Source organism: Vipera ursinii (genome assembly GCF_947247035.1).
Source record: "Vipera ursinii genome assembly, chromosome: 4".
Taxonomy (NCBI): domain Eukaryota; kingdom Metazoa; phylum Chordata; class Lepidosauria; order Squamata; family Viperidae; genus Vipera; species Vipera ursinii.
In genome coordinates this window covers 49,050,151-49,076,413 of record NC_139514.1, presented here as the reverse complement: position 1 = coordinate 49,076,413, position 26,263 = coordinate 49,050,151, and the positions used below count along the sequence as shown (strand labels likewise).

Sequence of the window (26,263 nt, the reverse complement as noted above, 5' to 3'; positions counted from 1 at the left end):
AGTTTCTCCTTAGTTCTAGCTTGCTTCTCTCCTTGATTAGTTTCCATCCATTGCTTCTTGTCCTGCCTTTGGGCACTTTGGAGAATAGCTTGACTCCCTCTTCTTTGTGGCAGACCCTGAGATATTGGAACACTGCTATCATGTCACTCCTAGTCCCTCTCCTCATTAAACTAGACATACCCAATTCCAGCAACCGTTCCTTATATGTTTTAGCCTCCAGACCTCTAATCATCTTTGTTGCTCTTCTTTGTACTCTTTCTAGAGTCTCAACATCTTTTTTACATCGTGGTGACCAAAACTAAATGAAGTATTCCAAGTTTGGCCTTACCAAGGCATTGTAAAGTGGTATTAATACTTCACGTGATCTTGATCCTATCAAGCATACAGTTGATACAGCACCAGATCTGAGTAACCTCTCTAGCATAGTTACTACCCACTGCTTTGGCAGGAGCTCCAAGTCTATGTGGAGCTGTAAATGATCTGCTCCTAGGGAGAAGGGGAGAGGACTGTTATCTTACACATAAGTTCACTTTGTCCTAGTCTGTAAGGGTTGAGAAGATCCATTGTACATTGCAAAATTACACAATGCATGTAGTAGTCCTTTTCATTTCTGTTTTGTTCTACTGCTGGTATTGTGTATGTGGGTTGGGGGCTTTAGACCACCTTGCCTTCAAAATTAGCTCCTACAAGGCAGGTAATTGCATGTTCTGCATCTGCTTTAAATAATGAAGGTGGGATTCAAAGTAAATAAATAAATATGTGGTCATTTTCATATGACCAGATAGCAACAAATGACTTTACCCATGTTCTTGAAATTTAAGTCCACACTTGAAGCCCAATAAGGTTTTAAGTACAACCACAACTTAGGCTAGAGAAACATTAGTGAGATGGGAATTACTAATGAAAATTCACAATCCCTGAACTTTTTGAGAGTGGCAGTATAGGTAGTTTCAGAAAAGATACGGTAACTTCAAAACCTTACATCAGAAGAAAATGTAAGATCGGCAGAGACTAAAGATGAATGAAATATGCTAAGGCTGGAACAAAATACATGAAAACCAGTAGCAGAGGTTATGTATTTTATCTTTGTATAGATGTTGTGGTTCACAAATCTAAAAAGTAAAGGGCACTGTCTGTGGCAAAGCAATGTTTTGACTCTGACTATAATCTCTTCAAAACAGAAATTGTTAGTAGCATACTTACAAGAGCACACACCCTGAAACTGTCCTTGAATGTTGTCAGAATAAGATAAAAATGGTACCTATGCTCTGCTTTATGTTTACTTATAACAATTAGTTTATCTTGAAATTCATTGCTGACAAATGATTACAAGGATTGCCCATGCATCTCTTGATTGTAGTCAAAATTCTGCCTTTTAAAAACCAAGTTTGAGAGTGTGTGTGTGTGTGTGTGTGTGTGTGTGTGTGTGTAATGCTGTACTGTGGGAGAACATAAAACATAGAATAATAGAATTGGAATGGATTTTGGAGGTCTTCTAATCCAACCCACTGCTCAAGCAGGAGACATTGTACCATTTCAGATAAATGATTGTCCAGTCTCTTTTTGAAAGCCTCCAGTGATGGAGCACCCACAACTTCTGAAGGAAAGTTGTTCCATTAGTTCACGGGTGTCAAACTGGGCTGTATCACATGATGTGTCACGACATATCATGACTTTTTTCATATTGCTGGAGCATGGCCTCTGCCTGATGCAATCAGCCCAGGGGCCAGCAGTTTGACACCCCTGCATTAGTTGATTTCATTCACTGTTGGAAAATTTCTTCTTAGTTATACATTGCTTCTCTCCTTGGTTAATTTATATCCATTGTTTCTCATCTTGCCTTTTGGTGCTTTGGAAAATAGTTTGACCCCCTCGTCTTTGTAGGAGCCCCTCAAATATTGGAACACTGCTGTTATGTTGCCCCCAATCCTTCTTTTCATTAGATTAATTATACCCAATTCCTGTAATCATTCTTTGTATGTTTTAGCCTCTAGCCCCTAATCATTTTTGTTGCCATTCTCTGCACTCTTCCAGAGTTTCAACATGTTTTTTATATTGTAGTGATCAGAACTGGATGCAGTGTGATTTACTAAGCTTTGTAAAGCGGAACTAGAAACTCATGTGATCTTGATTATTACCTCTATTAATGCATCGTGACATATCGCGATGTTTTTTGCCTTTGCGGAGCTGTGGTGGGCGTGGCTTGCGTGTGACACATCCGGCCCATGAGTTGCCAGTTTGACACTCTCTCATGGCTGCTGAATATTAGGAATTATGGTTCTTGAATGAAATAGAATAAAAATAAAAGAATATTCTTTCATGTGTATGTTGTTAGGATATTGAACTTTTACTTGACCCAGGAAAGTGAATGACAATGGAACAGAAGCAGCAGATACGCTCAGGGCAGTTTCCACACTTAAGACAAATATATAATTTACATTAGCTAGTATATCGTTTAGTGCATAAAATGGCTCTCTTCTTTCTGTCCTCTGCATTACCAGTTCCCATGTATGGGAATGACATAATGGAAGAGCTTTGCTGAAATACTGTATACACCAAATACCAAATTGGTATTGTTTGTTGGACCCGTGTCCCTCCTGGCTAGTCTTTGCTTCTCGGGAGGTTACACGAGGCTGGCTCCTAGCAGTTATCAATGCCTCACTGAGTGAAGGGTACTTCCCTGCTGCCTTGAAAGAGGCGGTGGTAAGGCCCCTCCTCAAGAAACCGGCACTGGACCCAGCTGTTTTAAACAACTTCCGTCCTGTCTCCAACCTTCGCTTCCTTGCGAAGGTCGTTGAGAGTGTGGTGGCACGACAGCTCCCTTTGAACCTGGAGGAAGCTGAATATCTAGATCCGTACCAATCGGGTTTCAGACCGGGGCACAGCACGGAGACGGCATTGGTCGCGCTGGTGAATGATCTCTGGCGGGCCCGAGATAGAGGTTATTCTTCTGTCCTGGTCCTATTAGATCTATCAGCGGCTTTTGATACCATCGACCATGGTATCTTACTGCGTCGTCTTGAGGGGCTGGGAGTGGGAGGCACCGTTCTGCGTTGGTTCTCCTCCTACCTCTCGGACCGTTCGCAGACGGTGTTGGCAGGAGGGCAGAGGTCAAGCCCTAGGCCTCTTAATTGTGGAGTGCCTCAGGGTTCGGTGCTCTCGCCCCTCCTGTTCAACATCTATATGAAGCCGCTGGGAGAGATCATCCGTAGCTTCGGGGTGAAATATCATCAATATGCTGATGATACCCAGCTATTCATCTCCACCCCGAACCAACCCAGTGATGCCCTTGATGTGATGTCCCGTTGTCTGGAAGCGGTACAGATTTGGATGGGAGAAAACAGGCTTCGACTCAACCCGGCCAAGACTGAGTGGCTGTACATACCGTCATCTCGTTTAGTCCAAGAGGTTCCATCTCTGACTATAGGAGGAGAGATGTTACCTCCCATTGATAAAGCACGCAATCTGGGCGTCCTCCTAGATTCACGACTCAGTTTTGAAGATCACATTGGAACCGTGGCTAGGGGGGCATTTGCCCAGATTCGTCTTATATACCAATTGCGCCCCTTTTTGGACCGAGATGCCCTACGTACAGTCACCCACGCACTCGTTACCTCCCGTATTGATTACTGTAATGCTCTCTACATGGGGCTGCCCTTGAAGACCACCCGGAGGCTTCAGCTGGTGCAGAATGCAGCTGCACGGGTTGTGATGGGAGCTTCCCGATACTCCCATATTACACCCCTCCTGCGTGAGCTGCATTGGCTACCAGTTGCCCTCCGGGTCAGATTTAAGGTGCTGGTACTTACCTTTAAAGCCCTACATGGCTTAGGTCCGGGATACTTGCAGGACCATCTGCTGCCGGGAACAAATTCCCATCGTCCAGTACGCTCACACAGAGAGGGCCTCCTCAGGGTACCGTCAGCTAGGCAATGTCGGCTGGCGACCCCCAGGGGGAGGGCCTTCTCTGTGGGAGCACCAACCCTATGGAATCAGCTCCCCCCTGAGCTTCGGATAGCCCAAAACCTCCAATCCTTTCGCCGCGGCCTCAAAACACACCTGTTCCACCAAGCTGACCTAGACTGACAGGCATTTTAATTAATTTATATTTAGTATTTTTAATTCATTTTAAAATTCTCTAATTTTTTATTGCACTGATGTTCTCAATTTTCATTTTATCTTGATTTATGTACTTATTATATGTTTTATTGTGAGCCGCCCTGAGTCCTTCAGGAGATAGGGCAGGATATAAATCCCATCAATAAATAAATAAATAAATAAATTATTAATATAGTGATTCTGATTCAAGGAAAAACCTATTTAAATCTCATCAAACCATATAGCAGGGTTCCCAACTGGCAGTGCTCGTACCCTCTGGGGATGCGAGATGATATTCCAGGGGGTGCAAAAACTTGGGTTTTCAAAATTATAGTGTATATCCATAATCCATTGCCATTATTTAACTTTTGTAAGGGGTGCGAGAATATATCAGAAACGTCCTAGGGGTGCGGGGTATAGAAAAGGTTGGGAGCCATTGCCATTCAGGCTCTTCATTTCTTTAGCTGTCCAAGAATATAGTGTCCTAGAATATAAGCTTTAACTGTAAATTCTCACAGTCTGCAAATTTGTTAGGTAGTAACATCTAGGCAATTTCTAAAAATCTTCCTATCCATTGCCCTTGTGGAGAAAGAAGTTGGGAAGAGGGAAGTATAAATACAACATCCAGTGTCATTGTGTATTCAGAGTAGAAAGTAAGGAACAGTAGAACAGAATGCTTTATATCAGGGGTCCACAACCCCTAAACCACAGACTGGTACCATTCTGTGCCCTTTAGGAACTGGGCCGCACAGCTGGAGTTGAGCGGCAGGTGAGTGAGTAAAACCAAAACTATCCCCCTCTCCCTGGTCTGTGGAAAAAGTGTCTTCCATGAAACCGGTCCCTGATAATAATAATAATAATAATAATAATAATAATAATAATAATAATAATAATAATAATAATAATAACAACAATAACAATAATAATAATTTTATTTGTATACTGCCCTTCTCCCGAAGGACTCAGGGCGGTGAACAGGGCAAACATATAAAAATACAAGAATACAAATATTAAAAGAGATTAAACAAGGTGCCCAGAAACTAACAACAATAGGTTAAAATACATTAAAACAATATTAAAATCCAAACCCATCACCCATCAGGCCAGGCCGGCTTGTTCGAACAAGTAGGTCTTCAGATCGCGTCGGAAGGAGCGAAGGTCGGGCGCCATCCGGAGTTCAACCGGTAAACGGTTCCACAAATCCGGCGCACCCACAGAGAAGGACCTCCCCTGGGGGCCAGCAGACGACATTCTCTGACCGGTGGCACCCTGAGGAGGCCCTCTCTGTGGGAGCGCACAGGGCGGAGGGAAGTTGATGCCGGCAGCAGGTGATGCCCCAAAGTTTGGAAATTGCTGCTTTATATACTGTAATTACTGATTGTGAATACTAGTCCATGGGCAGATAAATTCACTTAACTAAGTTTTAATGTACTGCATAAGAAGTTTAGGGCAGATAACACAGCGTGGATGATGGAGGATGAGGCAAATACAAATGTAAAATATATCAAAGAAGCATCTCAGATTATAAAGATTAAAAGTAGAAAGAATTTAAACTGTAATTTAAAAATGTGTTATGTATGAATAAAAATGTAAAATGTAGTGTATCGAATAAGAATCTCAATTCTTTATGGGTTTGCTTTTTTAAGGGAAAAATGCCCACTCCTAAAGGGTGATACTGGACTTAGGGAATCCAAAAGTTTAAAAGATTAGGGGAAAAAAGAGGGAGGGACTCATTGGATATTAAACATGATTAAGGGGTATAAACTACAAACGTGGCTAGGCAGAAAAGAGAAAATGAAGCAGTAAAGGCAACAGAGGACTGTCCCAAACAGAAGAGTTTTACACTATTAGAACAATTTATTGAGGTGCTACTTCCTAATTATTCCATTGCTACAGATTATTATTTTCACTCATAGAAAATAGACTTCTTTGTAACAGGATGATTTAAACTTGCCCTGGATGTGTCATGATTCAATTTTATATAAATACAGTAATAAGCTTAATACCAGCGTACACTACATTACGTCTACCCAACTTTCTAAACGCAACTTGATATTTGAGACAAAGAGATCAGCATTGTGTATCTGATTTTCTTTTTCTTTTTGCTTCTTCTAAAACCCACAGTTGTGGCTGAATAGGGTGTCTCGTGAGTTGAAAGCTTGTCAAGCTATCATAGATAAGAACAAGACCTAGGCTAGACAGGAGCAAATCTTTTGAAGTCTTATGGGAAGAAGAAACTTTGGTGAAGGATGTCTAGCTTTAATCTTAGCTTTCTCTGGGAGAGATGAAGTTTGGGCAAATATCCAGGTGTCTGAATGGGGCTCTGTGGCTTTTTTAAAAACCATACACATATATACAGTAAGCACACAAAACTTGGAGACTATAATTAAACCACAGCTGTTCTGCTGACATTTGTGGGAAGAAAATATTTAATGCATTTGCATTGTTACTTCTTCGTGAAGTCCCTAACTTAACCTCTGATGTGAGTAAGGCATTTGTTACTAAGCCCTCATAAACATGCTTGCTCTGGAAGGAAAAAAAAAGATGAAAGCTCAGCATTTAGTTTGAGCGAGAGGTGAAAAACAGGACAAGGACTTCAACCTTGGATTTAAACTATGGGCACATATGTTAAAAAAAACTGGTAGGTAATGCCAGTTCACATTCTGAACCACAAATCCTTTGGCTTTCAAGATCAATTGTTGTCCCACATGCTAAATTTTTGATAGTTTAAAATTGTCTTTGTTGGTAAGTTTTCATAGGCCTATGCTGGTGCTATGACTCCTGGGAGTTCTGGAAACTGTAATCCCAATAGCCACTTTTCAACTTGAAGTTTCTCTTCCATGCTGTTCAGCTGTTGGGGACTTTAAGTGCTCTTGAAAAGCAGAATCTTAAACAAAGGCTGTGAAATAGGCCATGTGAAAATCAAGGAAACATTTTTTGTCAAAAACCAAAGGAATGCCTCAAATCCAACAAGAGCTCCACTTGAGTTACTTGAGTTTGGCTGTGGTTAGAGGTTTTATGCAATTGTGCTGACCTCTGTGAATGTAGTTTCACAAACATTTATATTAAGAGAGACTATGTTTTCAAGAGCTACATAGTAAAGATGAAAGTTTATGAGCTAATATGCAGAGTGCTTGTTCTGTACCAGCCTACTACCAGCCCTGCAGATAAGGCAGGGACAACCCCTTTTACAAGAAGGCAAGAGGCTGGAACTAAGCCTGCCAAATTTATGGACACAAAAGCAAACAGAGCAAAAACAAGACACGAACCATGAAACAGGAGCTATTCAAACGGTTGCCTTCAGCAAACCAGCCCTCCCACGCATTCCCCTTTTATACAGTTCAGGGCATGGCTTCTCTCTGCCTCCTTCCAAGGTGCCCCATTGCCTTCCTCTGTTTACTCCTGATTGACTGCCTCCTGTGTCGGGCGTCCTTGAACAGGGCCAGCTGTGGGTCATCTTCATCCACGCTGTCAGGCTCACACAGCTGGGTCTGCGTCGTAACCAGGTGGGAGGGGCCTGGCTGAGGGCTCTCATCAACAAGCTCTCCAACACCCTCAGCAACCTCTCCAACACCCCCCTCCTTCTCCTCTGAATCGTCCGACCCAACTGCCGAACCCACAGGCTGACCCTGAATCACAACAGTGCTATTGACTTCACTTTGGGCAACATTGTTTTAAAAATCAAATCACACAGTGAATAAATCTCTCTGAAGTGTTTTCCATGAGTTTAGCATCAGTTCCATCAGCCAGTGCCATAGGAATATGGGAAACTTAAACATTTTCCCAGGGCTTTTCTAGATAGTCTTTTATGCCAATAACAAGTAGGAACAAAGCAGGGTAATTCTAGGTAGTGAAATACCAGCGTTCACATTTTACATTTGTTTCTGTAATATGGCATGCTCCCTTGTGGCAAAATATATCATCTGTGGGAAAAGAGCATCCTAATTTGAAAGGCAGTATTATAAATAACTTGGAAAAAGCGCTATTTATGATTCAGCTATGACTTTTTGTGTGCTGAGGCTTTACACAAAGACATACCTTGCTAAGATTTCCAGTTGATAAATCTGAAGGCTTCACAGAAAAGTGGCCTCTTTGAGCCACAATTCTTATTCAGTAGATCCCAGAAAGCTCCCTGTGACTGGTGGCTAGAAGTAGCAGTGCTCCAAACACAAATGGGGCTGGATAGACTCTTCTCATTTCCCATCCACTCCAAGAAAGAGGAAGTGTTGGATAAAGTACAACAGCAGTTATATCCAACTGGAAGTGCTCCTTGAGTCCCAGACAATTAAAACAAGTAACCAAAGAGGGGATCCAATAATAGCAGTGACAAATCTTGCCAGACTCCTGGAAACCTGAAAGTTATCCCTAAAATCAAGATACCAATGTCAGTTCTGATTATCCTCAAGAATATTATATTACCAGGATGATGTGTGTTTGGGGTGGTAATTACTCAGCTGGGCATTGCCAGATGTGCTGAAAGCACAACTTCCAGAATTCCCACCCAACATACTGGTTGAAATTCTAAAAATTATGGCCCCGGGACATCTGGAAAATGGATGATCCCATGAAATATTTTGTAAAGATGATTTATTTATTTTTTGGCATGCCAATTGTAAGGACCGTTCCAAAAAGTGTTTATTTTTATTTTATTGATAGCTGCATTCAAAGTGATTGCATTTACTTATTCATGTATTTATTGTGCAGTTACTGCACAGACTGCAGCATTAAAAAGATTACACAGCAATCTAGAATCAATTGGTGACTCTTCTTACAGCTTATATGATACTTACTGGAAAATTATGCAAAAAAAACCCTGCCTGCACTAAACAAAAACAATAAACAAAACAAATGCTTTATGAAAGATGTTAATTTCTGGGTAAAGATACTACTTGACATGCAGCATTCTTTGCATGTGGGGGCTCACTTAGCAAGCAAAAGTTTATTTTATTATAATTTATTTCTCAGATTTATATATTGCATTTCCTTTGAGAGCTGATGTTAGCCCTTCGAGGTAATCCAAATAGAAAGCCAAAACCATGAGTACTAACATCATCTTTATCGGAAGGTTAGTAATAGAATGTTGCAGGTCTGAAAACACTTGTCCCCTACCTTGACTATTTTCCAGAAAACTAGGGTGGATCCCTTCTGAGACGCTTTCTCCAGTCCCATTCCTTGTGGTCATTGAGATACCTCTTGTCCAACCATTGACCTGGCTGGAGTTCTTCCTGGTTATTCTGGTTATTCTGACAACTCATTACACCCCGCATGGGAATCTGCATTTCATTTCTCAATGCAAAGTTGTATTTTGTTCAATATGCAGTATGGTCACATTCATTTCCACATTTTAATTTATGTTGAACTAAAATGTTTGGGTTGCTTTCTTTTCTAAAAATAAAAATCAATGGACCACCAGACTAAAAAGAACTGATTATGGGGGAAAAGAACAATAAACTTTTAAAATGTTTTCTAGCCCTGGAGGAATGAGATCCATCCTTTTTTTTTATGGAGTACACCATGATTTTACTCATAATGTCTTTTAAAATTATCAGGGATGTGCTTATTAAAAGCTACATTGATTGGAAGTTCAATATATGCATACTATTGGTAGCCTGAACTGTTTCAGACAGAATATACACAACCTCCCTCATCTGGCTAAAAAGAATTTATGAAAGGGTGTATGTCATGTCTTTGTTACAGAGACCAATGTTGCAAATGGGAAACAAATCCACATTTTTTTAATCCCATTTATATCCCGCCCTTCTCCGAAGACTCAGGGCGGCTTACAATCTAAAGCACAAATCAATGTGCTTAGCAATTTCCATATTCACTGGAAAATAAGTGCTCCCAACAGCAGCATCAACTACCTTTGGTGGCAAAACTCAGTAATGTTGCATGGGTTTAGCAGCTTGATGGCACATAAAGTGAAATGATGTAGACGTAGTATACTTAGATTTCAGTAAGACATGAACAAAGTGGACTACAATCTACTGCTTGGTAAGCTAGAAAAAGATGGAATAGACAAGACCACCAAATGGATTTGTAGCTGGCTGACAAACCGTACTCAACGAGTAGTCCTCAATGGTACAACATCCACATGGAGACAAGTAAGCAGCTGGGTACCACAAGGCTCTGTCTTAGGCCCAGTACTCTTTAATATTTTCATCAATGACTTAGATGATGGAATAGAAGGGGAACTCATCAAATTTGCTAATGACACTAAACTGGCAGGAATAGCCAACACCCCAGAAGACAAGCTCAGGATTCAAAAAGATCTCAACAAACTTGAACAATGGGCTCTATCCAACAAAATAAGTTTTAATGTGGAGAAAAGGAATTTTTTACATTTAGGCAGGAAAAATCAAAGATATAAGTACAGATTAGGTGAGACCTGGCTCAAAAACAGTAACAGTAGAGGGACTTTGGAGTCCTAGTGGACGATCACTTGACTATGAGCCAGCAGTGTGCAGCAGCAGCCAAAAAAGCTAATACAATCCTGGGTTGTATAAACAGAAGCATAGAATCAAGATTACGCAAAGTATTAATACCATTTTATAAAATCCTAGTGAGACCACACCTGGAATAATGCACCCAATTTTGGTCACCATACTACAAAAAAGATGTTGAGACCTTGGAAAAAGTTCAGAGAAGAGCAATTAAGATGATCGAAGCCTGAAGACTAAAATATATGAAGAATGGCTGCAGGACTTGGGTTTGGCTAGTCTAAGGAGAAGAAGAAATAGGGATGACATAATAGCAGTATTCCAGTATTTGAGAGGCTGCCACAAAGAAGAGGAGGTCAAATTATTTTTCAAAGTACCAGAGGGCAGGACAAGAAACAATGGTTGGAAACTGATCAAAGAGAGAAGCAACCTGGAATTAAGGAGAAAATTCCTAAGAGTGAGGATAATTAATTAGTGGAACAGTTTGCCCTCAGAAATCGTAGGCACTCCATCACTGGAGGTTTTTAAGAAGACTGGACAGTCACTTGTCTGAGATGGTATAGGTTCTCCTGCTTGAGCAGGGCACTGGACTAGAAGACCTCCAAGGTCCCTTCCAACTTCTATTCTGTTCTGTTCTGTTTTGTTTTGTTCTGTTCTGTTCTGTTCTGTTCTATTCTATCAATGACCAATCAGTTTAAATTCATTCCTACTCCAGGACTAATATGCCAGGACTACTTTTCCTGTATTTATTTTGTTGAATTGTCACTATTTTGATAGGGAGAGTGACAACACCATGAACAGAAAGTTAAAACCTGTTATTCTGCTATTCACACTCTTCTGCTCCCTTTCCTGGCAAAAAAATATAATTCCATCCATGTAATTATTTGGTGTTCAAATTTGTTGTGCCAGTGTATCATTGTGACTCACTCTGTAGAAGTGATGACAAAGATCCAATCCATCATCTGAGCATATTTCTATGGTTATATCGTTCTGCTTTTCTAGGTTGTTTAGTTCCAAGTGGCTCAAGAACTAATGGTTAATTATGGTGTGGTCAGCTATAGTGACCACATCCTTATGGCACTGGAGTCTCTCAAGGTTGCATTTTACTGGAGAAAAACAGTTCTCAGGACAGTGAAAAGTGATGGGATTGCAGAACATAAAATGCCAATTACCCAGCTTCCAAACCATGCGTGTATTTCTTCAGTTTTTATCTAAGAGATCGGTACATTTTTATACTATTTTTTTTTTGCCTGCTCGGTATGCATTTCAGATGCTTCTCTATGCTATTACCTAGCCTGACAATTATCATTAAAAGAACAGCCTATCCAGTAGCTACAGCTACTGTAACTTGTTCTTTTTCATGTAACCATATATTCTTTTAAGAAATAATACCCACATTTTTGTCTGCATTATAGTATTAAATCAAGAGAAAAAAAGATATTTGTACGTAGAGTTCCTATGCTGAAATCATTTTGGTAAGGCATCTTCACAGTTTTGTCAAACTCATTCAGAGAATAATCTGTAATCATCAGAGCCTATAATTCAGTGACATAGTAGGGAAAGCTGCAATCCAGCCCACAAATACATACATTTTAGGTAAATGTCAGGAATGAAGATGAAATGGAGTGATTTGACAGGGAAGCTTTTTTGTCGAAGTGTGGTTCAAAACTGCAATGCTTCCTTGAAAATGGGGTAAAATATAAAAGGCAGTGGGATTAGGAACTGGGAATAAAGTAGCAGAGTAATGATGACACATACTGTATTTGGGAATTTACTAATTTATCCTTACCTTGCTTTTCTCCCAGCGGTTCATAAATCTGACACAGTTGCTTTTGAAACTTATGTGACGTACTGTTTGTAGGCCAAAAGTTTGAAAATTCAATAATAAACTTTTGGGGGACAATATAATTTCTTAGAATGAATTGTGGTAGAAAAACTAAGAATTCATTATTCAAGTTATGCTTCTATAACTTTCTAAAGCAGCAGTGCCTAATTAGTATTTTTAGGCTCAGAGCCATACTGTATTTCTTTTCAGAGTTCTACCTAAGATGAGTTGGGTAGAGCCAGGAAAAAGTATAAATTTGATCAATTTAATTATAGTTGATCTGATCATTTCCCATGAACTTCAAAGTTCATTGTGGGTTAGTTTCTACTGATCGTGATTTGGAGCTCCTTCATATACTTTCATAATACAAATATGTGCCTTCTTTAAAATAATAGGATACAATCCCATTTGGAAAGCTATAAAATGTAGTTTCCAATAAATGTATACAGGGTCACAAAGCGATCCCCATTTTTTTTCCTACAGTACAAACCTACAATATAAGAATCTTTAAGTAAATGGCTAAATATTTTCATTTGGCAATTTCAGAAGAAAAAAATACTTTCTTTGAATTTATATTTCAGCAATAAAACATTATAGTTGTTGTTTTTTTGTTCCCAAAGGGCACCTTCTTGGACTTTCCCATGATGACTCCAAATTCTGTGAAGAGAACTTTGGTTCCATGGAAGATAAGAGACTTATGTCTTCCATCTTAACAAGCATTGATGCTTCCAAACCATGGTCCAAATGTACTTCAGTAACGATAACAGAATTTCTGGATGATGGGCATGGTATGTATTGACATTGACACTGGATATCATGCTGAATTTTGAGAACTTCCCAAGTTTTAACCATTAAATTTACAGTTTAGTTTTAAGGGATAATCTAATAATAAATAAATACTTTTGCACTCCTTCATCTATGCAACTCCAGAAATGATTGGTATCTAACTGTAGTACTGTAGCACATTTAATACTCTGTTGTTGCTCTCTCGATTAACAGTAATAGCAGCAGATAATAATAAAGTAACAGAAAATGAAGAAAATAAAGTGCTCTGGGATTTAAGAATTCAAACAGACAAGCACTTGCCACATAACACTCCAGACTTAGCAATTGTTTATAAGATTAAAAAGACTGGATTGATATTGCAGTTCCTGGAGACAACAGAGTAGAAGAGAAAAAAACTGGAGAAAATCACAAAATATGAAAACCTGCAAAGAGAAGTAGAATGACTGTGGCAAAAGAAAGCAAAATGCCAATAGTATTAGGCACTTTGGGTCCAATCCCAAAACAACTAGAGCACCACTAAAAGACCGGGGTACTAACAAAATCCCGTCAATCAATTGCAAAGTGCAGCTTTACTTGAAACAGCTCACATCTTTTCAAGGATACCTTTAACACCATCAAATAACAACATCTGCTATCTCAGATCCTTGGGAACAATTTGAGAGATGAATACAAATGCTAAATCCAATCTAAACATTTGGCTCACTGAGTGACCAGCCATAATAATAATGCCAGTTTGGTGTAGTGGTTAGAACTGTGAGTTCTAGTTCCAGCTTGGTCATGAAGCCAATTATGTAATCTTTGGCCAGTCAATATTACTCACTACTAAGAGGCAGGCAATAGCAAACCACTTCTGAAAAAAATCTTAACTACAGGGACTTGTCCAGGCAATTGACAAGTATCCACTGACTCAAACACACACACACACACACACACACACACACAGACAAACAAAAAGCAAATAATATAAGGTTATCCGATTTCAGATGCAAAATCCTAATAACAATGAAGGGCCCAAAAGAAATACAGAAAATGTCTTTGTTGCCCTCAGAAATTGTTTGGATTTATGAAACTCCAATCGAGGAGCCTTGGATAATATATACAATAGAGGTATTAAACAAATATGAAGTAACGATAACAGCAACTAATCCTAAATATTGATAACAGTAGATTAAAAGTATGAAATAATAGAATAATTGATACAAACGTGACACACTACAAAGCTACTTAAGCAGACATTAGTACCTAGGTTTTCTTAATGCATGCTTCATACAGCTTCAAAGAACTGTTTCTTATTATCATACAGTATTATTCATCAACTTTTTAACAAAATGCTTCAGTGCACTCATAAAGCAACTGCAGTTCTTAACTATTTTAAATTCCAGAAGGCTTAGACAAAAATGACCTAACTGAGGAATGGATCCAGTTGTTATGGCAACTAAAATACTTATAGATGAAAAACAGAGTTTACATGCAAAAGTCTAGAAAATCACTAGGTGGGAATATTTGCAGTACTGATGCAATCAGATGTTTTATCCTATTTTCTTCTATTAATTTTTGTTTCTCATTGAGCAATTAAATTGCATCAACTCATGCCAATCCACATTCTATCTGTGAATGAACAATAGAAATGCTATTTTTAGTAATTACTCATATGGGCAAGAATAGGGTTACTATAGAATCCTTCTATATCTTCTCCCTCATCCATCCCCCCTTTCTTCAATTTAGTGTAATCTCTAAATCCTCTTAGAGGACATAGAGGTATTTAATTAGGCTTCTAGTGGTTAAAGAGCCATGGTGGCGCAGTGGTTAGAATGCAGTATTGCAGGCTAATTCTGCTGTCTGTCGACTGCCAGCAGTTTGGCAGTTCGATCCTGAGCAGCTGAAGGTTGACTCAGCCTTCTATCCTTCTGAGATCGGTAAAATGAGGGCCCAGAATGTTGGGGGCAATATGCTGATTCTATAAACCATTTATAGAGGACTGTAAAGCACCGTGAAGCGATATATAAGTCTAAGTGCCATTGCTATTGCTAAAAGCTGCTCAAAGTTGCCTGAACCACTAGATGGGCAGCAGATAAATTTGAATGAATGAATGAACGAACGAATGAATAAGTAGCAAGTAAAATAGCTGAGCTTTTCTTCAGGGAATAGAATTCAAAGCCTAAATTGATTTTCATTTACAAAGTGCTTTTCTTCAGAGATATTTAGAGCTTATCTCCTGCAATCTTGCTATCAAAATATTCATAGTTCTAAATAGCTTCCATTTCCTCTGTGAACAATCTTTTTGCCTCTCACAGACCTCAACACAGATGTGCTATATGTACTCAGAAGCATTATCTAGATGTTCTATTGATAGGATGATTTTTCCTTTGGAAAATTAGAATGAGTTCTACACATTAACAAAAAAAAACCAGGAATCTGCTATCATTGTTTGTCCTGATGGCAAATCAGATAAAAATTAATAGGACTGTGATCAAAATCCAGCCAATGAAAAATAATAGGTTAAGTATCTTAATGTAGAAAAAAACTGACTTTGCAGTATCAAAACTAGATTTTTCATTTTTGGTCCTGAAATGATCTGAAGGGGCAGGACCTGTTGCCAGTTGTGTGCTGGAGAAGTCTCCTGCGAGTCCCTTGGACTGCAAGGCAATCAAACCTGTCAGTCCTAGAGGAGATCAACCCTGACTGCTCTTTCGAAGGCCAGATCCTCAAGTTGAAACTCAAATACTTTGGCCACCTAATGAGAAGGAAGGACTCACTGGAGAAGAGCCTAATGCTGGGAAAGATTGAGGACAAGAGAAGAAGGGGATGACAGAGAATGAGGTGGCTGGATGGAGTCACTGAAGCAGTAGGCGTGAGCTTAAATAGACTCCAGAAGATGGTAGAGGACAGGAAGGCCTGGAGGAACATTGTCCATGGGGTCACCAAGGGTCGGATACGACTTCGCAGCTAACAACAACAACTAGATAATTTGTGTTTCCTCCTAATGGTGCTAAGGCAAGATAGAGGTTCATGATGACATTAAAATTTTTGGTGACCTAGTATATTTAAGAGTGTTGGTGGATGAATATTAGGACTGTGAAAAGTTTGAACTGTGACATTATTTTACAGATCTTACCTGTGGTAATTATGGAGGGTGGAACAATAGGAGAGTACATATTGTCATCTGAGAGACTCTTGGAGCTTTCAGGTGTGTTTGCTGCTACTGCACTGTCCTCCTTGCTGTGTAAAAGCTTCCCAGCCTGAACTGCTCAATGCTGTTGTGGTTGGGGTGGCAGTAGATTTTTTTATGGTTTTGGAAGAGTTTAGAGGCTGAAGTGACTTGGATGATCATGACCACCATGATGATCATGACAACCATGGTGACTATGGAGTCGGCCCAAGCTATCAAGGCCTGATGCCCACTGAGGATCAGACTTTGGATCTTTGAGGAGGAGGGAATGGCAATGTAATCAATATTCCCTTTTGTATCTTGTCAGGGAGAGGTGACTATTTGACAGCTTGGGAGTTTTCTGTACCAGGGGTCTCCACACTTGGCAACTTTAAGACTTGTGGACTTCAATTCCCTGAATTCTGGGAGTTGAAGTCCACAAGTCTTAAAGTTGCCAAGTTTGGAGACCCCTGTTCTATACCCACTTTCCACAGTAGAAAGATAGGAAATTTTGCACTGGAACACTTCAAGTGCCTGATAGCCTATTCTGTTTCAGAGGGTATTTGTGGAACTGTAATGGCGATATGCTGGAATGACCATGGAAACAGGAAGAAGAGATGGCTCTCTGCCAAGTTTTTCAGAGAGTAAAAAGAAGGGAGGGGAGGGGAAGACTGACTGCAAAACCGATTACAAGATTGGTGTTAGCCCTTCAAAATAGTCGAGGTGCAAGGTACAACAATGAATGCTGTCTTAATTGTAAAGTTATATTAACAGAATTTTACAAACCAAGGCTGCTTCTGTTATTGTGATTGTTAAATTTATTTATTGCCACCAATTCCAAAAGCCTGGTTTACAATATCCAATAATATATCGAGTAACAACATCACAGATATCCTTAAGCAATAGAAAACTACAACTAAAATCTTTTCCAATAAGCTATTCCTCATCTTACCCTCATTTGGAAATACAATAAAACCTATCTATTTATGTTCAGGCTGCTTTTTTAAAAAAAAATTACCGTAATAATGTTGAGATTCTTCTGTGTGTACTTGATCTTTATTTTTCATCAGCTGTTTTGACTGAAATTTTATCAGCTTTCAATGGCAATGTAACAAAGTTAGTAACAAAAAGAGCAACATTCTATCTCTAAAGGTAAAGGTAAAGGTTCCCCCGCACATGTGTGCTAGTCGTTTCTGACTCTAGGGGCCGGTGCTCATCTCCGTTTCAAAGCCGAAGAGGCAGCGCTTGTCCGAGGATGTCTCCGTGGTCATGTGGCCAGCATGACTAGATGCCAAAGGCGCACAGAACGCTGTTACCTTCCCACCGTAGTGGTCCCTATTTTTCTACTTGCATTTTTACGTGCTTTCGAACTGCTAGGTTGGCAGAAGCTGGGACAAGTAACAGGCGCTCACTCTGCTACACGGCACTCGGGATTCGACCTGTCAAACTGCCGACCTTCTGATCGACAAGCTCTGATTCATTTACATTACGAGATCTAATGAAAATATAGATCACAAATGTTATAAATAATGAAACAAATTAAAATAACAGGAGAACATGCAGGCATGGGCAAAAGTTCAAGTTTATGGAATTTCCCCCCCCTGTGTGGTTAAAAAGGGAAGGAGTGGAAGAAAGAATGATGGTTTTCTTCTCTTGGGGGTAATGTGGCTACCCAAGTATGCTAGCTAGAAATAAAGCAGAAGTAACTGCTTTTGCCCATCCAGAGACTTTCTTCTCTCTCCAAAGTTGGTAGCTTGTATTAAGAAATGGTTGCCCTTCTGTGGAGTGTCTATAATAAAGGAACATGCTTTGGTGTACAGTATAACTAAACATAAATGCTTCCTAAGATAGTAAAAAGAATCCTACCTGTTCTTGCAGTAGCTCCTTGTACTATAAGCTCCAGGTTCTATTTACAGTTGCTGGAGTATTTCTTAACCGCAGCCTGCAGGATTCCTTGCGGCCACCAGCTCTTTTCTGGGCAGTGACACTTGTCTTGTTGTTTGGCTACTGTAGCATTTCCCTGTCCGCATGCAGAACAAATGCCAACTTGCAAAGCAGCAGACTTATTTTTCTGTTTATTGTTAGAATAAGTCAATATTGAGTGTCACATGCTAAGCTACCAAAAATACTGTTTCTAAACCATTAATTGGGTCTTAAAAACAATAAAGACACTTGTTTGTAGTTTCTAAATGTGTTTCTCCAAAAAGGGAACAACAGGATTTTTTTTGGGGGGGGGACACCTACCCTTGCTCTCAGTTTTACTCCTCCTTGACTAGTGGTCATTGTTACGTTTTATATCATGATGCCTCCTTTATCGTGTCTATCTAGACCAGACGTGTCAAACACAAGACCCGGGGGCCAGATCCGGCCCGCAAAGTGGTTTCATGCGGCCCGCAAAGCCATCCTGGAAAAAGTGAGGGAACGGCCCCCACTGCCTTGGCCCTGGCCCAGAGACCCTCCTCCTGCCAGAGACCCTCAGATCTGTCCCACTCTTGCCCAGACCCCCATAGGCACCCTTGATATGAACGATGTAGAGCTGGCCACGCCCACCCAGTAGGCCATACGCACTCTAGCTACGCCCACCCTGTAGGCCACGCCCACCCAGGCCACACCCACCCGGCCCCCTGAGGGCAACTGCAATGCTGATGCAGCCCTCAATGAAATTGAGTTTGACACCCCTGATCTAGACATTCTAAAATCACTTGCTAGGAAAGACTAAAAAGAAGTAAAATTGGATCAAATTTTGAATATTTGTCACAGGTCTTTTTTTAAAACACTCAAATTCTAACAGGGATTTGATGGGATAAATATTTGAGTTTAGCAACAGCTGTTGCTCTTTTTACCATCTCCTTCAAAGTAGCTTTGAATATTCAGGGGCTATAGCCTCATGTAGACTTATAGGCCTTCTAAGCCAAAACAAATTCCTTTTCAGGTGAAAACATATCTCTAAAACGCAAAACTGAAGGTTTAAAATCTTCTTTGTCCACCTTGATATTCACTAGAGTCCTAGGACAGGCAGCAAAAAAAAGACCCCACAAGTGAATTAATTATTTAACTAAACCTTTGTTAGGCTTGATTTTCAGTTTGCTCTAGTGATCTTCTTTTCTACTAAGCTAGCAGCCATAAATTATTCTTTATACATACTAAGAACCGTGGACTTGGTTGTCTTTTCTAAGTACAATTGTATACCTTCCTTCCTTTGTGGTCTTTTTTTGTATGTGTAAAAAAATTGTTTGCCTGAAGGAATGATATTGATTGCGAATTTGTTCCACTGCCCCAAAGAAATTGCTTGCATATATGGTTACAAATGTCACTGGTTGTGAATTTTGTGTGGCGATTTGATAAAGTGACATAATTATAGTGATATAGCTCTCATTGAAACATGATGGGTTAGTTCTTCAAGGAAATGTACAGTACACATAGATTTATTGAAAAAGAAACTTTTAAAGATGAGTCCTTATCTCTATCCTCATTATGCTTCTAAAGCATCAGACTTCAGATTTATTATTTAAATGTTTTCATCCATGATCAAATGGAAGAAAGACAGATTGTGGTAAATTATTTTAACTGAAGAGCTATAAAGATGCATTAAACCCCAAGCAGCCACATACAGTAAGAATGTTGCAACCTATTTTGTCTTACAAGGGATATAAGCAAAGCAGACAGTCTTTCAGATTAGTCAAATACCTCTGTACTGGTATAAATGAAAATTATAGGTGAGGGGCTGGAATAATTCCCTCTATTCGTGATTTTCAGGCTGTAAATCCTGTGCATATTTGGTCCTAGTAGAGTCGTGCATAAGAAGAAAAACGGAAAACTATGTTTGAGGAACCACAAATAACAAAACAACAATAGCTAGTTACAAAAATTAAGGTCTATCTCTCTCCAATAATCAAAAAAGCCAGCCCAAACCTTCACAAAAAGAATGGGAAGAGTTAAAAAGAAAAGGTGTATTTGAACCCCAAACAGCAGTATTCCCTACTGTATTCCATACTATTTATTACCTAGAGCAGAATTCCCAAGACAAATCTACAAGCAATTTCCAAGAAAGTATCTGTTAAGTCTGTCAACAGAGATAATAACTTTTCACATTTATTTAAAAAGTGAATGTTTGCTGTTGAGTTTTGTGACTCATCTTGCTTCTCAGCGTGCTTAATGAATTCCTGCCATCAATATTGTTTTTCCTGTGTCAATTTTGTTTGGTTTTTGAATAGAAGATTCTCACCTGCTTTTCTTCTATTCTTAAATGATTTTGTTGGCTACAGTTCTAAGCCATGCTTATACTGGCTTTCCTTTAAAAGCCTTTACCTTTACAGAAGTGGTACTGACTCAACATTCCCAAATGGCAATTTTGGGTTGTTTTTTTTAAATATATTTATAAATTCAACTGATTAATATGGAAGACCCCACTCACAAAGTCACTTTGGGTAAATGGAAGCAAGCACACATGAAAAGTAAAGTTCCATGTCCTATTTTTTTTTAATCCCATTTATATCCCGCCCTTCTCCGAAGACTCAGCGCGGCTTACAATCTAAGCACAAATCAATGTGCTTAGCAATAGCAAAAAAATTTGTAACTCATACTACCAACTGTAAATTGAAATGCAATTCAAACCAATGGTGAGAATCTACGTGTAATGTCTATAGCACAGGCTTCTTGTGAAACTATGCTAAAATAAATTAATCACGACTGGCAATCTGTGAGATTAGCTATATTAGAAAGGAAGAGGCTTTACAATAGATAGACACAAGTAGGATGTAGTGGTAAATTGCCAGATTTGGGCAAATATGATTACTAAATAGAGCTGAAAGGAAATTTTGATAATTTTATCATGCTGGAAAGCTCAGAGGTATGGCAAGTATTTTTGAAAAGAAACAAATTATAAATGAGGTTGTTGTTTCAGGTAACTGTTTACTGGATCAACCACGAAAACATATCTTAGGTCCTGAGGAACTTCCAGGACAAACATATGATGCCATTCGCCAATGCAAACTGGCATTTGGACCTGAATACACAGTGTGTCCTGGAATGGATGTGTGCTCTCGTCTGTGGTGTGCAGTCGTTCGCCAAGGTCAAATGGTGTGTTTGACCAAGAAGCTTCCTGCTGTGGAAGGGACACCATGTGGAAAAGGAAGGATCTGCCTTCAAGGAAAATGTGTGGATAAGACAAAGAAAAAATATTATTCGGTATGTTGCTATTTTAATTATTAAACTAGATGAAGTTAAGTTTTAATCACACTGGGCATATGTAATTTAATCACATTAATCGCATTTAATTGATGTTTCTTGGGAGAGTGAAATGTCAATCAAGGATTCCCAAATTCCTTTATAGGGGTGCAATTGATACTGGAGCTCTCTTTTTCTCACTTTATTGAAAATTTTATCTTATCAACCATACATGTCTGGTGCATATCTGCAGCATTCTAAATACCTGATTAGGGCTTCCATCTTTAGTGTAACAAATTTACTGAAAAGATGAAGAATTTCCTAATAGACTAACAGGATTGTCCATTAAATGATTAACTGAACATTTTTCATGCATTAATTTATTATCGTCTCTCCCAATTTCTGCACATCTAGAGACTTATCATGTAATGGGACAGCCTGCGACATTGTTAAGATCAATGACTGACCAGGGTCACGTGCCTTTATTTTAAAGACTACATTGTTCTTTTTTCAAAAAAATATAACAACAATAATGTTTAGTTTATTCAAGGAAAATTAAAATACAAAACACCATAATAATAATAACAATAACAATAACAATAACAACAACAACAACAATAATAATAATAATAATAAAATAATAATAATAATAATAATAATAATAATAATAATAATAATAATAATAATAATAAACAACTAAGTGGTTAGAATTATAAACTAGGAACCTAAGTACAGATGACTGATACTTGACTTTTTTCCAGCTACCATCAATTGGCATTTTATAATATGTTGAATTTTATGTTTTAGGCTTCAAACCATGGCAACTGGGGATCCTGGGGACCGTGGGGACATTGCTCTCGTTCATGTGGTGGAGGTGTCCAGTTCGCCTATAGACACTGCAATAATCCAGCACCTAGAAACAATGGTCGATATTGTACAGGAAAACGGGCTATCTATCGGTCCTGTAACATCATGCCCTGTCCTGCCAATGGTAAGATTTCTATAAACCAAAAATAACAGCACATGCAGCACATAAAGGCTATGTTAGATTATAGCAAAAGACTTGGGTAAAAGGAAAACCTGAATCCAGCGGTCCATTTTTGCATGTCTGAATGCCAAATGTTTAACAATAATAATGAAATTAATAGCTCCTCTTCCAATCTTACTATATGACTAAAAAGAAAAAGAAAAGAAATGAAATTAAGATGTCATATTGAGTTCTTGGGGAGGAAGGGCTGTGAATTAAGTTCAGATGGCCACCCATCTTATGTCAAACTCAATATGTGGCTTACATGGTGCAGATGCTCACATTACTACAATCAATTGCACACAAATCATTATAAAAGGATCCTGTGGAACTTCACTAGTGAGAGGAATGGTAGACAAATGGGTTTTGATTAAGCAAGAGTCTTTGGTTTTTAAATGCTTTGTCCTAAAATAGAATCTGAGTCTTCCAGTACTAAGGTGTTAGAAATAACACACACCTGATGTGTACATTAACTTTTGAGATGCTATCCCCATAGATCTGAATAATAATAAATGAGTTGTTCTTCTTCAGCTAAAGCTTTCCGCCAAGAACAATGTGAAGCAAGAAATGGTTACCAGTCAGATGCAAAAGGTGTCAAAACATTTGTAGAATGGGTCCCAAAATATGCAGGAGTGCTGCCAGGAGACGTTTGCAAGCTTACCTGCCGAGCTAAAGGAACTGGCTACTATGTAGTTTTCTCACAAAAGGTAAAATAGCTACTCTGCATGCTTATAAAATATTTACATTTCTGAAGTTTTATGCAAAGAATGTTCACGAGTAAAGTCAATCTGAGGATATGACTGTTCTTTTAGATCTCCGCATGTAAGTAGCCTTGACTGTCTTTCTTTAAGCAGTTGGAGAAAGCTAGTCTAATGCTATATTATTATTAGATGTAAACTATTATTAGGTGTAAGGGGTGCAGTGGCTCAGTGGGTTAGGATGCTGAGCTTGTCGATCAGATGGTCGGCAGTTTGGCGGGTCAAATCCCGAGTGCCGCATAACAGTGAGCGCCTGTTACTCGTCCCAGCTTCTGCCAATCTAGCAGTTCGAAAACACGTAAAAATACAAGTAGAAAAATAGGGACCACTACAGTGGGAAGGTAACAGCATTCTGTGCGCCTTTGGCATCTAGTCATGCTGGCCACATGACCACGGAGACAAGCGCTGGCTCTTCGGCTTTGAAACGGAGATGAGCACCGGCCCCTAGAGTTGAAAATGACTAGCACGCATGTGCGGGGGAACCTTTACCTTTACCTATTATTAGGTGTATTAACAAAGTTCTATATTTATCTATAATGTTTATGTTTGTGTGGCAGTGTGCAACTAAAAATGAAAAGAAATTTCAATTTAAACATAGTTATGTTATTGAACAGGTGACTGATGGAACAGAATGTAGGCCATATAGCAATTCAGTATGTGTCCGTGGAAAATGTGTACGAACTGGATGCGACGGCATTATTGGTTCAAAGCTCCAGTATGATAAATGTGGGATCTGTGGTGGAGACAATTCCAGTTGCACAAAAATTATAGGGCACTTTAATAAAAAGAGGTAAGTAGGCAATGGCATTTATGCAGAATTCAGAAAAAAATGTGATATACATAACAAACATATGGTCAAGAATATTGTATCTTGTATTACAATGGTCCCACTGTCTGATTCAAGAGACAGAAATCAAGACTTTAGTCACATTCGTCCCTGTGCTAAAAGAAAAGGTAAATTGGTACCTGTCCCATCTGATAAACTGCATGGACTATGTTAATTACAAAATACATTATTTTAACAATCCAGAATCATTCCATATTTGGTTTTAGTGAATTTTACTGACAATGTCTATGTTAGGCATACTTTTATCAATTTTCCCCCCCTAAAAAGCCCATGTATGATAGTTTTTCCTAGTAGACAACTTATTTACCCCTTAATCATCCTGGTTGTATTTCTTCTGGATTTCTTAAGCTCTACAGTTTTTTTTTATTTTTAGATTTTGGGGATATGGTGACCAAACTATCCCAATTGCAGTCCCACCATAAATTCATATCAGGCAATGACTATATCAACAGTTTTATTTTTATAATCATTTCCTAATGATTCTTAGCATGATATTCATGCAAAAGTATCCATTGATGTATATGTAAGGCATTTTTTATTCCACTTCCATTTATTAATAGTGAACTAGGTTCATCCATGTAATTATCCTTTTCAAGACTTTGCAGTACAGTATCTTTTTTGAATTTATTATTCAGGCCAACAAATTTGGCTATCTGCCTATTACATGTCACTCAGCCATTTATAAACAAAATTGAAAAAGAGTGATCTCAGACCCAAAAGCTGATGTTCCATTCTGTATGTTTCTCCAATGGGAAAACCATCAATTTATTTCTTCTTTCTGTTCTACAGCCAATTACTAATCCCAGGGACCTTTGTCCTCTGATCTCATGGCTGCTTGATCTGCATAGGTGCTTTAAGTGGGGAGTTTTGCAAAAGGTTTTTGAAAGTCCAAGAATACTATACCCATTAAAGCAGCTTTCTGATAGTAAAGGCTATATTTAAATCTTTGGAAGGAGTCTTGAGAGTGAAGGCCTTTTGCATTTTGGGGAACAAATGCTAGGTCTTCGTTTTGCTTGACTAACTTATTTTTTTCCCTTTGTTTCAGTAAGGGTTATACAGATATTGTTAAAATACCAGAAGGAGCCACACACATCAAAATAAGGCAGTTCAAAACGAAAGACCAAAATAGATTCACTGCTTACTTGGCTTTGAAAAAGAAAAATAGTGAATATCTTGTCAATGGAAAATACATGATCTCTACTTCAGAAACCATCATTGACCTCAATGGAACAGTTATGAACTACAGTGGCTGGAGTCACAAAGATGATTTCTTGCATGCCATGGGACATACAGGCACCAAGGAGATCTTGATAGTACAGATTCTTGCAACAGATCCAACTACACCAGTGGATGTCCGCTATAGTTTCTATGTGCCAAAGAAGCAAACCCAAATGACAAATTCTGTCACTAATAACAACAGTAGTAACAAAATTAGCCCGTCACTTGCTCAACCCCAGTGGATAACTGGACCGTGGCTTTCTTGTTCTCGAACATGTGATACAGGGTGGCATACAAGAACTGTCCAGTGTAAAGATGGGAATGGAAAATTAGCTAAAGGCTGTCTTCTGTCTCAAAGACCTTCAGCATTCAAACAATGTTTATTTAAAAAATGTTAGCCTGTGGTTGCAGACTTCTTCAAAAGGAGTCTTCTTGAATCTTATTTGGCATATTGACATAAGATCTACCCAGAAACAAAAGGAAGACAATGCATCAATATTCTCTCATATTCTTGGCAATTGTTCTTGGCAGGACAAGCCTATTTGGACCAAAAGGAGATATGAGCTGAGGTGCTTAGTATATCAAAAGCACTAAGTGTTAGCTGTTACAAGCCCTTTGTATCTGCAAATATGAGGATAAACCAGTGGAGAAGTTATAATGGGAAATCCAGTTACAGAATCATCTCCCTTTTCTCACCTACCTCTAACATAGGGTGTCTTTAGACAACTTGTCAAAATTACCCATGATTCTACAATAGCTTCTTTTATACTATTTGTAAATATCTTTGCTTTGGTATGTCACTTTATATCACTTGATTTTCTTACAACGAACAGCAGCCTTTATGCTTAACACAAGTGATTGACCAAAGTACTTGTAGGTCTGCAGCCACTGTTGACTCATATGCCTTTAAAAAAAACAAAAAGTGGCTGTCAGTATTTTACTGGAAAATT

The 26,263-nt window shown here is 38.9% G+C and overlaps 1 protein-coding gene across 1 annotated transcript in view; it reads left to right on the top strand.

The window, feature by feature from the left end:
• The window catches only part of ADAMTS5 (ADAM metallopeptidase with thrombospondin type 1 motif 5), a gene marked incomplete at its 5' end in the record, with an annotated part of 48,076 nt that extends 22,271 nt beyond the window's left edge, over positions 1-25,805 (top strand). Inside the window, 6 exons of the mRNA XM_083362548.1 lie at positions 12,984-13,151; positions 21,201-21,484; positions 22,271-22,454; positions 23,022-23,197; positions 23,863-24,038; positions 25,141-25,805. Of these exons, the coding sequence (XP_083218674.1) occupies positions 12,984-13,151; positions 21,201-21,484; positions 22,271-22,454; positions 23,022-23,197; positions 23,863-24,038; positions 25,141-25,711 (1,559 nt within the window). The 3' untranslated portion in view covers positions 25,712-25,805. The remainder of the gene's footprint in view (positions 1-12,983; positions 13,152-21,200; positions 21,485-22,270; positions 22,455-23,021; positions 23,198-23,862; positions 24,039-25,140) is intronic.
• Between the last annotated feature and the right edge of the window lie 458 nt (positions 25,806-26,263).